Source organism: Pleurodeles waltl, chromosome 12 (assembly GCF_031143425.1).
Source record: "Pleurodeles waltl isolate 20211129_DDA chromosome 12, aPleWal1.hap1.20221129, whole genome shotgun sequence".
In the NCBI taxonomy this organism is placed as follows: domain Eukaryota; kingdom Metazoa; phylum Chordata; class Amphibia; order Caudata; family Salamandridae; genus Pleurodeles; species Pleurodeles waltl.
This window is the reverse complement of record NC_090451.1, coordinates 270,237,100-270,251,412: the sequence shown is the minus strand read 5'-3', so window position 1 is coordinate 270,251,412 and position 14,313 is coordinate 270,237,100. Positions and strand designations below refer to the sequence as shown.

Genomic DNA, 14,313 nt, shown 5'->3' with positions numbered 1-14,313 from the left:
GTTGCAGGACTAGCCGCAGATGCTTATGTGGCCCCAACAATCAAGGCAGCAGACATGTAGCTAGCTATTACGGGTGGCACACAGTCAGTGATCCCCCTGAGGGCGACACTGCAAGGGGCGAAATGGGGTCCCATGGACCTCCCAGCCATATTTTTCTTCTATCTTGAAAATATTTGAGGCCCTCTGACAAAGGCACCCTCCTTTAACACAACTCCTAGCCAGAGGATTACACAAAACAGAAAGCCTTCTAATCTGGGATCAACTGTCCCAATTTTGGCTCAGACAGTATCAGAGCTCTCAAGTTTATGAAGTCCATTTGTAACTAGTTCGTCCAATTCCAGTTACTTTGTTGCATTCAGGGAGCTGTAGACCTCATTTTAGACTTGGATCAGTAGGACTTCTAATCCCAGAAGGCAAATTGAAAAATTTGCCATGGATGAATGTAAGATGGTGGCAGTATGAAGAAGTACAACTGCAGAAGGCTGAAGATTAAATGTAGTATGATGCTCTGAATAAATGACTCACTCACCAAGAACCTCTGCAAAATTCAGTTAATCTCAAAGCCCCTTTTCAAAGACGCACCACACACATTAATTTCAAGTGACTTCAAGAGGTCCGGAACAACATTACATGAGGAGGTCTGCAGATACCGATATTCTACAGTGAGCTACTCTTGCATGAAATTGGGAAACTTGAGAGCTATCCTCTACCATTATTGTCTAGAAGGCTTGTTATCACTGGCATCAACATGTCCTGAGGGTCGTCTGACACCTTATTCTAAAGACCTGCACCACAGGCAACTTACGAAATTGACGGCCTATGATTCAGAAACTCTCCTAGTCAGAGCTGTGAAGTTTGCCTGCTCCATGCGTGAGCGAGTGTTTTCTTAAAGGTTTGTCAGCTCCATGCGTGAGCCAGTGTTTTCTTAAAGGTTATGGGGGCTCAGGGAGGAAACATTATGAGTGCCTCTGTTCAGAACAATTTTGAATTATATTACCCAAAAAGTAAGAGAAGAATTTTCCTTTCGCACGGGCCCCTTGGAAGGTGGCGGCCCTGAGCAATTGTCTTCTTTGCCAGTGCTTTCAAATGCCTCTGGTGTGAATAGCTTATCCAGGAGTATTCTGGGATTTGTAGTTCTTGTTTATAATTGGTTAAACATGGTTACACTCCCAGAATGCAACAAAATAAACAGAACTAGGTGAACTGCTCATGCATGGAACTGGGCAAATTAAGAGCTTTGCAACAGGCACTTGAGTGGTCCTGACTCTGATGCCTTCTAGTCATTGGGGCTTTGACGCTCCTTATTTATAGTCAGTCTGGTACTTGGTTATTGATTATTATCTCAAGATATAATTGTCAAATTGAAATAATACAAATAAAATATACCAAATGTAGCACTGTAAATATATGTGTTACATTGAATATTACAATATATATTGAATTAAAAACACTAAATTACTTTGAGTGATACCTTAAAGGGACGGACTAGCTTAGAGGTGTCTAATGTAAGAAAAGAAGTAAAGGCTCCATGACATAGTTGCCTGATGACCGATGATAATATAAATGAGTTCCATTAAGCTAAAATGTATGTAAATGTATTCTTCGAGGTTATGCTCAAACTCTAACATTCATAAGGAAAATGTTACTCTGGGACCCTGTATATTGGAGATTAGGTTGTGGAAGTTAGAAAGGGAGTGGAGCCTCGAGTGCCAGCATCATAAGGGGCAGAGTACGATAGTCAATGTATACACCTATTATTTTGTCAACAAGGACAAGTGCGACAGTCAATCTGTTGTGATTTGTCACAGGAAGGCTGCGTGTTAGCATATCTTACAGGGTTAAGGCACCGGCTGCAGCGATCTTTCTGTACCCAGCAACTTCCAGGGAATAAGAACATTAAGACAACTATGGTGGGTAACTCACTTGTCATAGAGATCTGTGTGTGGTCTAGCTGCAGGTCCCACTCATCATAAAATAGCACAGAGGGTTAATAAAGACTTCTTAGTACAGACAACTCCAATCGCTGCCTTCTGTAGACCCCACAAACATTTTAAATTATGACTTTGTGTTTCTCCAAACTGAGCTTTCAACATGAAGCGCCTACCAGATGTTAGGGGCGACTCCTACACCTTGGAACCCCAGCTGTGGTGTGCTGCTTCTATCCAGGTTTTTACTTTGTATTCTGAAACTTATATTTGTGTTTATTACATTACAAAGCCGGGCTTCAAAAGACAGAATTCAAAGACAAAAATCTGGACTAGAGCAGCACTTCACACAAGGACCTGTGAAATGTGGCATCATGTAGCTCTCATTATATTTTATAGCACTTGCTATTCACTGATTTACACACTGCTTTAATTCTATGCTTCTGCATGATATAAAAACGCTCTGCCACATATAGTGGGACGAATAACACAGTAATAGCAATTAAACAAAATTAAATTAGTATTTGCTACATAAATGGTTGTGTAATTACTAATATATAGAGATACAGCTGACAGTCTTCCAGTTGATGCATATCTCTTGCATACAGAGGTTGTAAAAGTTAAAAACGGCATTTAAAATTATAGTTTCTCACTTAAGCACTTGTGAAGTGACACTGAACTGCGTGTTTTTTTCTCTCTATATATGGGACTCAAATATAATAAGTGGTGATTGAACTTTAAGTGAGGCATACGTGTTCGGCCCAGTCGGACGTGAAAATAAGCTCCCTCGCTTCTTCAGGTTGCCGCTCTGCACTCAAAGCGTTTGCCCTGCTGAACGCGTAGGTAATTTACTCTTTGACAAAGTTAACATATTTCAACGAGGCGTCCCGGATCCGCCTCAATAAGAGCTGTGAAATCCGGGATGCGGTCACACACATCTCATTTCTTACTCTGGTGTCGATGCCTCCCAGTAACCCTCGGGGCCTCTTAAATGAATTCGCATGTCGAAAAGTCTCCCTGAGATTTCAAGGTGCCGGGTGCCTAATGAAAGTAGATTAACCAGCATTTTCTCTTTTAATGCAATCTAGGGTTTGCAAATCTTTGCTCCGGCTTCGTATTCTGGACTACAAGTACCAAATGCAAAGATAAACTGTAGCCCTGAACAAACTACTTACACGTGACCTGACCTGACGCTGAATCACGTCGTAGGTACTACTAATGGAGAGCAGTGCAGGTTAGGTCAGAGGTCACGCATACCCCAATGCCCCCTCGTGCACACCCAGGTCACTGCAGAATGTCGCAAGGCTCTGTTAGTCACTGTGCTCCAATGTTTGACTTACATCTGGAAGAATTTAATTAAACTGACAGCCACTGGTGATTGGGGCAAGCAGCGACAGCTAATTGGATCACACAGCCTGCTCTCTGATTGGTGGAGAGTTTTCTTTTCTTGTACCCTTGGCTGTGCTCAGGCCCACATGCTTGCACACTTAGGTAGAGTGGCTGGTCCACCGAAGGCATGATGCGGCTAATGTAGGAAACATTTGCATTTCGTTTTAAGAAAACAAGGTTCTTTGCACTTACTGTACCTGCAGATCAAGACGACTGATCCATGGGCCGGCTCTGACCCTCACTGGCCTGGTTTCAGGTGCGGTTTTTAAACCTTCAGATCTGAAGTTGCTTCTTCGGTTAGTAAGAGGGGAGCAGCCTTCGCGGGAATGGAGGAGTTGGCCCGAGAGAGCATTAGCCTGCTATCTAGACCTGCGCTGGACACGGGGAGCCCCAATTTATCTACATTTGGAGCTGTTTTTATAACGCTGAAATCTGCCCTCGGGGCAGGACTTCTGAACTTCCCGTGGGCGTTCAGTAAAGCCGGGGGTATATACTCCGCTGTGACTGTGGAGCTGGTAAGTACAACAGATGGAGATTCATGGCTTTTAAAGATTGCTTAAATGTGACTTATGCTCAGGGTTTTTTTTATAGCGCCTCTCACTTTTGCGTCTAAGTGGTTTTGCTGCTATTTGCGAAGAAACGGTGAAAATGTGAGCAAGACGTGTTTCCAAAATTGCAAAACACTGTATTTTCAACAATAATTTCGTAGCATGTATATTTGTATATACTTGGCTTATTGCCTGAAGCACCTCTTACGCTGACCATCACATATTTTCTCGGTGACTGTGTATAGGGCATCTGCAAGGAGAGTAAGACGGGAACCTGGTGAAGACAATTGAATGAGGCTGTCTGACCTTTTGACTTTGAACTGTTTACAGTTTTATTAGAAGAACAATGAGTTGAAAGCCCACTGCACCTCACAAAGGAATAACAACCAGCAAGGCAAATATGGCAGATTTGAGAAGACCAGCATCTGCAGAGCTCCCAGGCTTCCCAGATACAAGCACGAGTAACACATCAAAAACCATGGTTAATCGTTGCATTCTGTGATTTGTAGTCCTGTTTCCATTATACAATGGGCTACAATTCTCAAAATGCACAGAATAAACCTGGACTGGCTGAGCGAGTCATGCAGGTAGTGGGTTCCTGGGGAATCTTGAGGACTGCCAATGCAGCTCTCTTTACTGAAGGTGTTTTTGTATAAGTAGTTCTTGGGTAGAAAAGTGGAACTACCCCTCTCGGTGGAGTCAAAGCCTCTCTGGGTATTTTAACAAATCGGTAAAAAGACATCTTGCTAACAGCTGTACTATGAAGCCAGACCTAATCCAAGTTATGAAAGGGGTAGGTAAAAGCTTAATTTCTGATTCAGCTTTTCTTGGGCAGTCTGAGAAAAATATTTATTTGCTACCAATGTCAATTTTGTAACTGGAGTCTTAAAATCGCTTCCCTGTAATTATATTATATTATATTATATTATGTTGTATTTGCATTTATATAGCACTTCCTACCCCTGGTGAGGTGTTAAGTATAGTACATCGGACAGCACACTGCTCTGGAACCCAGAGTTAGTAGTTAGTCCAGTGTTTTTGGTTATTTTTAGTTATGGGGATCGGTCTTGTGCACTCAAAAAAACTGTTCCATTCATTTATGTTTCTTTGACAAAAGGTGGAAATGTCAGTCTTGGGCAACTTGCAGAAATAGTTTAGTAGAGTTTAAGGTGAAGATGCATGTGACTTGGAGAAGGTTGTGCTCCGAATGAAGAAGCATACAGTGTATGGAAAGGAAGGAGAACCCTTTGAAAAGAGAGGTGACCCTCAGATATTTTAATAAATATCAGTTTTCGTTCAGGAGTTCAGAGGACTTTTTAATGAAATGGCATGCAATTCCAGGATGCTAGAGCGTAGAAGGAAACCACAATATTTGCACGTGAAGATTGTGCTATATTACTTTGATAAGAGACCGCTGGATAACAGTTTCAGCAGTGAGAGCTGATCAGCTCAAAGTCATGGCTGGACACAAACATTGAAAGGAGATTCTGCACGTACTGGTGCGGATGTCAACTGATGTTCACCCTTACGTTTTGGCTCTCTATATTAATTATAAAGTACAGTGGGATCACAGTATTAAAAAGCACAGTGGGATCCATTTTGGAGATTTCTGGTTTGACATGGCACAAGACTGTAGTGATTTGTGTTCTAAAGTAGAAATGTAGATTAAGCACCAGGAGTACCTAGTTACTGGTCTCGAAGAAGTTTAAATGATTAAATGTCTTTTTTCACTGAGTTGTCGATTTTAAAGCAGTGATGACTTGGACACTATTCAACAGCATGTTTCCTCTCTTTCCTTTGCATGCCTAGGTACCGACAATATTCTTATATATTTTCTTTGTGTACAATGAGGCCTCTCAAAAATACTCAAGGACTGATTATTTATATATATCAGAGTACTTTTGCAGCACCATTTCAGGATCACACCATTTTTAGTGACGCTGGTAAATCTTTTAACCGCTCTAGCACAGAGAGGCCGTTTCACTGGCATAAGGTGCGCCTTAAAAGTACATATAATATACCTAGCGTCATGAGCTGTATCATCAAGCTATGGACAGGCACAGAACCGAGCTGTGCGCTTTTTGAATGTAATCACTCTCCTTACAGCACATAAAGGGCCAGATGTACGAAGCATTTTACCGGTTGCAAACGGCCCATCGTGCCGGTAAAATGCATTTTGCCACGTACAAAAGGCACAAAGTGACTCAGTAACTTGTTACTGAATCACATTTAGTTTTTGCGATTCGGTGTTAGGAAGGGGCATGTTTGGGGCGTCCCTTCCTAATACCAAATAGCAGTGGTATGAATGAATATTTTGTGTTTGAAATGCTGTCGCAAAACATTCATATTTTACCGACTCCTCAGAGGAGGCGGTAATTCATTCGCAAACCAGAAGGGGTCCCTAAGGGGCCCCTTTCCCCTTTGTGAATGTTGGCAAAAACATTTTTTAAGAGTAGGCAGTGGTCCATTTTAAGAGCAGGCAGTGGTCCACGGACACGGATAATAAATATTAATGAGGCAGGTCCTTTGCGACCCATTTGTGAATCGTAAAGAGTAACTGAGAAACTGTAGTACTTCACAGTTTGTGATTTCCTAATTGCGAATCGCAAAAATTTGCTATTAGGAAAAAGCAAACCACTTTTTTCGTACATATGGCCCATAGTAACTTGGAATCCTTTAGCAGTGGTTGGAGTTAGTGCATGAGCTGCAGACAGCCCAGCTCAGAAACACAATGCAACAACCAAAGTACTGTGTTTTCAAGCTGCGCTGCCTGCACTTTATGTACTAATTTACATGGTTACAGCATGCACAGTTTCGTTCAAAAGAGATGCCTGGCTCTCTCCTGCACTTCTGCAAGAGTGGATTTTGGTACTTTCAGAAAGCTTTGCTACTTTATCTTTCATGTGCACCGAAGTTTGGACTCAGTGGTGCAAACCCTATTAGTCGGTGCAAAACTTCATTTTTATTTTTTTGTCTTTTCATGTTGTGAAATATTAGTGCAAAACAAAAGTGTTTTGCACCTTTGTTTTGCATGCGATGTAATCGGGAAATACTGCTGTAAATTTGCACTGGCAATGTGATTTAATTTGGACACAGTTATGTCAATTTTGATCATCATTTGCTAGACCGCTGTCTTTTCATATTCACTTTCCTTTCTTCTTTAATTCATAGAGTAGTGCCATATCAGTCCTTTTTTAAATTTTTTATTTTTATTTATTTTTTATTGATCACGCCTTTGGAGCTAGCCACCGAGGATCTGCACCCCGCAAGCAGCTCCATGTGTGAAATTCATGGTAGTGGGATATAATCAGAGATGCTGAACTTGTCTCAAATCATGTGTTGCCCTTTACACTAAACATGTTGTTGTGTGCCAAAGAGTGAGTGTCTGTGCTCGTGTAACACCAAGGCCGAACTGACCGTTTATATTCTAAGTTCAAAATCGGACAATAGTCCGACATGGAGTCTGTTGTCTTTGCAAAGAAAAATCTGTCTCACATCCCAAATTCAGTAGTTCTTTATAGCATTTCAGCAGCAGGGGTCCAGGTCCTTAGCATGGAGGATAGTGGCACCAGGGGTTGAGCTCCTAATGCCAAATTATTAAAAGGTAATCGTCATTCAGAAGTATCATTACATAAAACATGCGCACTCTAAGCACCCCCCCCCCCCCCCCCAAAATGAACAATCAAGTGTCACACTTAGCCTGCGTGCAAGTGGCACTGAATTACCAAACAATATTGATTCGAAAATATGGGGAAAACGCAGGTATGTATGCTAGCAAAGACATGAGCACTGAAGAATGAAACATTGTCTGCGTGTTCCTCAGGCAGTAGCTAGTAAATGGTTACTGTGAAGATACATATCACCAGAGCACAGAGCTATGGAACTGTTTGGATTATGAGTATTTTGCAAAATGCTGAAGGAATTTATTCAGCTGCAGCTGCACATTTGGAAACAAGAAAGCATATTTGAAATTTGAAGCGCACAACGCATGACAATTTATTTGAGGCCTTGTTATGTCAACTTTAACTCTATTATGGAAAAAATACAACTCATTTTACTTTTTGTGGCTTATTCTTGTTAATTAAACACTGTAGGAGGCTGGACTGGCTTGTAGTGAGTACCAAGGGGTACTAGCACCTTGCACCAGGCCCAGTTATCCCTTATTAGTGTATAGGGTGTCTAGCAGCTTAGGCTGATAGATAATGGTAGCTTAGCAGAGCAGCTCAGGCTGAACTAGGAGACGTGTGAAGCTACTACAGTACCACTTAGTGTCATATGCACAATATCATAAGAAAACACAATACACAGTTATACTAAAAATAAAGGTACTTTATTTTTATGACAATATGCCAAAGTATCTTAGAGTGTACCCTCAGGGAGAGGATAGCAAATATACACAAGATATATATACACAATAGCAAAAATATGCAGTATAGTCTTAGAAAACAGTGCAAACAATGTATAGTTACAATAGGATGCAATGGGGAAACATAGGGATAGGGGCAACACAAACCATATACTCCAAAAGTGGAATGCGAACCACGAATGGACCCCAAACCTATGTGACCTTGTAGAGGGTCGCTGGGACTATTAGAAAATAGTGAGAGTTAGAAAAATAACCCTCCCCAAGACCTTGAAAAGTGAGTGCAAAGTGCACTAAAGTTCCCCTAAGGACAAAGAAGTCGTGTTAGACGAATAATGCAGGAAAGACACAAACCAGCAATGCAACAACTGTGGATTTCCAATCTAGGGTACCTGTGGAACAAGGGGACCAAGTCCAAAAGTCACAAGCAAGTCGGAGATGGGCAAATGCCCAGGAAATGCCAGCTGTGGGTGCAAAGAAGCTTCTACTGGACAGAAGAAGCTGAGGTTTCTGCAGGAACGAAAAGGGCTAGAGACTTCTCCTTTGGTGAACGGATCCCTCTCGCCGTGGAGAGTCGTGCAGAAGTGTTTTCCCGCTGAAAGAACGCCAACAAGCCTTGCTAGCTGCAAATCGTGCAGTTAGCGTTTTTGGACGCTGCTGAGGCCCAGGAGGGACCAGGAGGTCGCAAATTGGACCAGCAGAGAGAGGGGACGTCGAGCAAGACAAGGAGCCCTCTCTGAAGCAGGTAGCACCCGGAGAAGTGCCAGAAACAGGCACTACGAGGATGCGTGAAACGGTGCTCACCCGAAGTCGCACAAAGGAGTCCCACGTCGCCGGAGACCAACTTAGAAAGTCGTGCAATGCAGGTTAGAGTGCCGTGGACCCAGGCTTGGCTGTGCACAAAGGATTTCCGCCGGAAGTGCACAGGGGCCGGAGTAGCTGCAAAAGTCGCGGCTCCCAGCAATGCAGCCCAGCGAGGTGAGGCAAGGACTTACCTCCACCAAACTTGGACCGAAGAGTCACTGGACTGTGGGGGTCACTTGGACAGAGTCGCTGGATTCGAGGGACCTCGCTCGTCGTGCTGAGAGGAGACCCAAGGGACCGGTAATGCAGCTTTTTGGTGCCTGCGGTTGCAGGGGGAAGATTCGTCGACCCACGGGAGATTTCTTCGGAGCTTCTGGTACAGAGAGGAGGCAGACTACCCCCACAGCATGCACAAGCAGGAAAACAGTCGAGAAGGCGGCAGGATCAGCGTTACAGAGTTGCAGTAGTCGTCTTTGCTACTATGTTGCAGTTTTGCAGGCTTCCAGCGCGGTCAGCAGTCGATTCCTTGGCAGAAGGTGAAGAGAGAGATGCAGAGGAACTCGGATGAGCTCTTGCATTCGTTACCTAAAGTTTCCCCAGAGACAGAGACCCTAAATAGCCATAAAAGAGGGTTTGGCTACCTAGGAGAGAGGATAGGCTACTAACACCTGAAGGAGCCTATCAGAAGGAGTCTCTGACGTCACCTGGTGGCACTGGCCACTCAGAGCAGTCCAGTGTGCCAGCAGCACCTCTGTTTCCAAGATGGCAGAGGTCTGGAGCACACTGGAGGAGCTCTGGACACCTCCCAGGGGAGGTGCAGGTCAGGGGAGTGGTCACTCGCCTTTCCTTTGTCCAGTTTCGCGCCAGAGCAGGGGCTAAGGGGTCCCTGAACCGGTGTAGACTGGCTTATGCAGAATTGGGCACATCTGTGCCCAACAAAGCATTTCCAGAGGCTGGGGGAGGCTACTCCTCCCCTGCCTTCACACCATTTTCCAAAGGGAGAGGGTGTAACACCCTCTCTCAGAGGAAGTTCTTTGTTCTGCCATCCTGGGCCAGGCCTGGCTGGACCCCAGGAGGGCAGATGCCTGTCTGAGGGGTTGGCAGCAGCTGCAGTGAAACCCCAGGAAGGGCAGTTTGGCAGTACCAGGGTCTGTGCTACAGACCACTGGGATCATGGGATTGTGCCAACTATGCCAGGATGGTATAGAGGGGGCAATTCCATGATCATAGACATGTTACATGGCCATATTCGGAGTTACCATTGTGAAGCTACATATAGGTAGTGACCTATATGTAGTGCACGCGTGTAATGGTGTCCCCGCACTCACAAAGTTCAGGGAATTGGCTCTGAACAATGTGGGGGCACCTTGGCTAGTGCCAGGGTGCCCTCACACTAAGTAACTTTGCACCTAACCTTTACCAGGTAAAGGTTAGACATATAGGTGACTTATAAGTTACTTAAGTGCAGTGTAAAATGGCTGTGAAATAACGTGGACGTTATTTCACTCAGGCTGCAGTGGCAGGCCTGTGTAAGAATTGTCAGAGCTCCCTATGGGTGGCAAAAGAAATGCTGCAGCCCATAGGGATCTCCTGGAACCCCAATACCCTGGGTACCTCAGTACCATATACTAGGGAATTATAAGGGTGTTCCAGTAAGCCAATGTAAATTGGTAAAAATGGTCACTAGCCTGTTAGTGACAATTTGGAAAGAAATGAGAGAGCATAACCACTGAGGTTCTGATTAGCAGAGCCTCAGTGAGACAGTTAGTCACTACACAGGTAACACATTCAGGCACACTTATGAGCACTGGGGCCCTGGGTTACCAGGGTCCCAGTGACACATACAACTAAAACAACATATATACAGTGAAAAATGGGGGTAACATGCCAGGCAAGATGGTACTTTCCTACAAACACATCATGTTATTAATTCTAATTCGGTATCTCAGGTAAAAGTCTGGGGAAGGAGTCATAATGACACCTCTTTGTTCTTATAATCCCTTCCAGTGAAGTCGGTTGCTGGTGTAGTGTATTTTAGCACAAAACTGCTTTGTGCTACCTATTTTCAACTGTCTGTAGTGATCACTCCACACACATTGAAGATAAAATAAGTATTTATTGAGTCCTGGGTAATTACATCAAGAACTGCTCCCAACACTGGCCCATCACCTTCTCCTCCCAACATTGTATCCCCACTATTATGTACACATTCTCCCCAGAACATTCATGTTGAAATGTGATGAAAAGGTTACATCAACACAACACACCTTCCCCTTTTGTAATATCAAAATATAAATAATACATAGGAAATAAAAAAAATAATTACATCTTACATCAACATTGTATTTATCTAATACTGTAATAATAATTAAGCAATAATGTAACTCACGCAGGAATACAAGAAATTTAGGAAAAAAAATCCTTGTGGTAATTTGGTTGAGAGATTCTTCAACCACTTCTGCTCACACTATTATCCTCAATTCTCCACTCATCTACCTCCTGAACAGCATGATGCTCATTAAGTTCATGTTGTGTATTAGGAACCGGAACCAATGGAGGGCTACACAACACCTGTGACTTATCTGCATTATTACAATCACTAACAAGCTTTATTTCGGCCAAAGCCATAGAAGCACAGTAAAATATACACAAATAACACAACAAATAAATATAAGACGTATACAACATCACAACAAGAATAAAAGTCCTAAAAACAATAGTGATATAAATATGTGCAACCAGAATATAACAATATAAAAGCGATTGCCCATGTATCACTTTAAAAGAATTAACAAACCCATCTGTGAAGATTCCACATAATACCCAAGAATTTTGCCAGAGAAACAACAAAGAATTGGAATCAAACCTTAAGATCTGCAATCGCAAAGCCACAAGATGACTACGCACGCCCAATCTTCTGCAGATCAGAGCCAACTGCTGCTGCAAGGACGTACATAGTACAGGCATAACAAAGGACATGAGCAATGTTTTTCCTTGACTAGGTGCATGCCGGACACATGTCCATGACACTGGTGTGCTAACCAACAGTAAATGTGTTCAAGGCCAGTGTACCCACTCTGAACTGGAAGTAAAGCTTCCGGTCCAAGGGTGCGGTGATCAGTTCCCAGAAAGATTCAAAGGCAGGTGAAGCCTTAAAGAGGTAGAATTCCTCAACTAGTCTAAATGAACAAGTTTCCTAAAACCATCTGCTTCCACACTATCCCAGTTGAGTCTTCTAAACATTCTTGGGTGGGAAAGGGGTTGCCACTGAATGATCCCATAGGCCGGCTAGTCCAAGACTGTGAAGCAAATGTCGAATGCAGCGAAGCCACTGTACAGTATAAAATTGTTCTGTAGCCATGACATCCTGCAGTGCCAGTACCTAATAGGCCAATTCAGGATTGGTCCTCAGCCATCTCCAGAACAGCAGTAGACACAACCTGGTCTTACCCTCAAAGTTTTTCAGACCCAAATCGCAACAAAGTGGATGCAAAGGGGTACTAGATGGAAGGAAGGCCAGATTACGAATAAACCTGCTCTCCACTAAAAAGAGGAGATCAAGTATGGAACAGACCATAATTCAGCCACATAAAGCACAGAGGCCAGAAGTGTAGATTCATATATATAAAGCACTGGGGAAATTCGCCTAAAGTAGGAATAACAATACTCCCTAGTGAGGTAATTTGGGTAAACTTCAGTGCAGCTTTACTAAGAAGGTGTTTCCAAGACAAAGATTTGGAAATCGTAATTCCTAGATAAGAAAATCTATCCACCATCTCAATGGACTCCCCTTCCGTAGCCACTCTTCCCTTAGAGGACTTGTGAGGATTAAACACCATCACCTTGGTTTTATCCTTGTTGACCTCAAGACCCCTAGCAGAGCAGAAGTCCACAAATGTTGGAGGAGCTTGTGCAGATTGTTCGGGGTCTTGGTGATCAAAAGGATGACATTCACAAAGAGGAGAATCAGGACTGTTGCCAGCCAGCAACGGCACATATTCATCTATTGATCGTAAGAAATAAACAATGACATATAAAGAGAAGACCATGGGTGCCAGAACACAGCCCTGTCGTACACTGTGCAGAATTGGAATCTCCTCTTTTATTTGACCCCGATTTTTCCCCCCCCCCCCCCCTCCCAAAATCTGACTTGCGCAGTATTACCATCATGTAAATGTCTTAACCAAGAAAAAAGACTCGAGGCATCTTCATTTTGTATAACACCCACCAAAGGGTCGGCCTTGGGACTAGATCAAATGCTGATAGAAGGTCCACAAATGCAACATATAAGGATCTTTAACCTATATTGACGGCATGCCTATACCTCAATAAGGGGTAAAGGACCTGATCAATTGTAGAAATCCTAGCGCAAAAGGCGGCTTAATAGGGGCTGATGATGTCACCGTTTATCATCCAGTCATGATTTCTTATAGATAGTGACAACAACTGCCCTTTTCCAAGACTTTGGAATATCTGCCCCTACAGCTATAACGTTAGCAATGATGAGAATATAGCAAGCCCACAGATTAGATAGAAAAACGTCAACTGGGACTCCATCTGGCTCAGCGGTTCTGACTTGAGCCACAGCAGAAAGTGATTTTGAAACATTCACAATGTTGAAGAGAGATGCCCGGAATGTTAAAGCAGTAAGAGGTGATGGAAAACTGCTGAGATTGGACGTTGGTATCTCTGAATAGTGGTTTGAAAAGTGTGCAATGTTGCTGACAAGTTCACTATAGGCCTCCTTATCTTTATGGGCTACAATGTGCCAAAACTGGGATAAATCTCTAATTGTCCAGGCTTCAAAAAGGCCATTCCATCTCAGGGAGTCCCACCTCCTCTTGGCAGAAGATAGAGGATTCATAGCACGTCCTGGCTAAGATGGTGGCCCTGGGGTCTCCTAATCAAATAGCATGGACCAGTTTGTGATGCAAGTCCCTGCACTCTTTATTCAACCATAAATTATTTTTGCCAGGCCAACCTCCTTTTGCTTTTAACTGGAACAACAAAGTATCCTGCAACCCGTTCAAAAAGAGCCTTGCGGACTCTTGTATACCTTCCAGGGTATGATGTCCCTGGTTAATCCGAGACAAGAGCTACCAAATCTTCTGTGAGGTCAGAGTTGAGATTAGTCACAAAGTCAGGACGATTTTCTAACTAGCACTTAAGGTGGCGTTTATCAGAAGTCACTGTTACTTCCTTTGAGGACAACAGTGGACTAGGAACTAAAAGTACAGATGAAAACAAAGGAGTAAGACTTAAGGAGAGGGGATTGTGATCACTC

The 14,313-nt window shown here is 43.3% G+C and overlaps 1 protein-coding gene across 1 annotated transcript in view; it reads left to right on the top strand.

Moving 5' to 3' along the window:
* Positions 1-3,384: 3,384 nt before the first annotated feature.
* Positions 3,385-14,313, top strand: part of SLC38A8 (solute carrier family 38 member 8) — a 198,005-nt gene continuing 187,076 nt past the window's right edge. Inside the window, exon 1 of the mRNA XM_069215726.1 lies at positions 3,385-3,829. Coding sequence (XP_069071827.1) covers positions 3,641-3,829 — 189 coding nt within the window. The 5' untranslated portion in view covers positions 3,385-3,640. The remainder of the gene's footprint in view (positions 3,830-14,313) is intronic.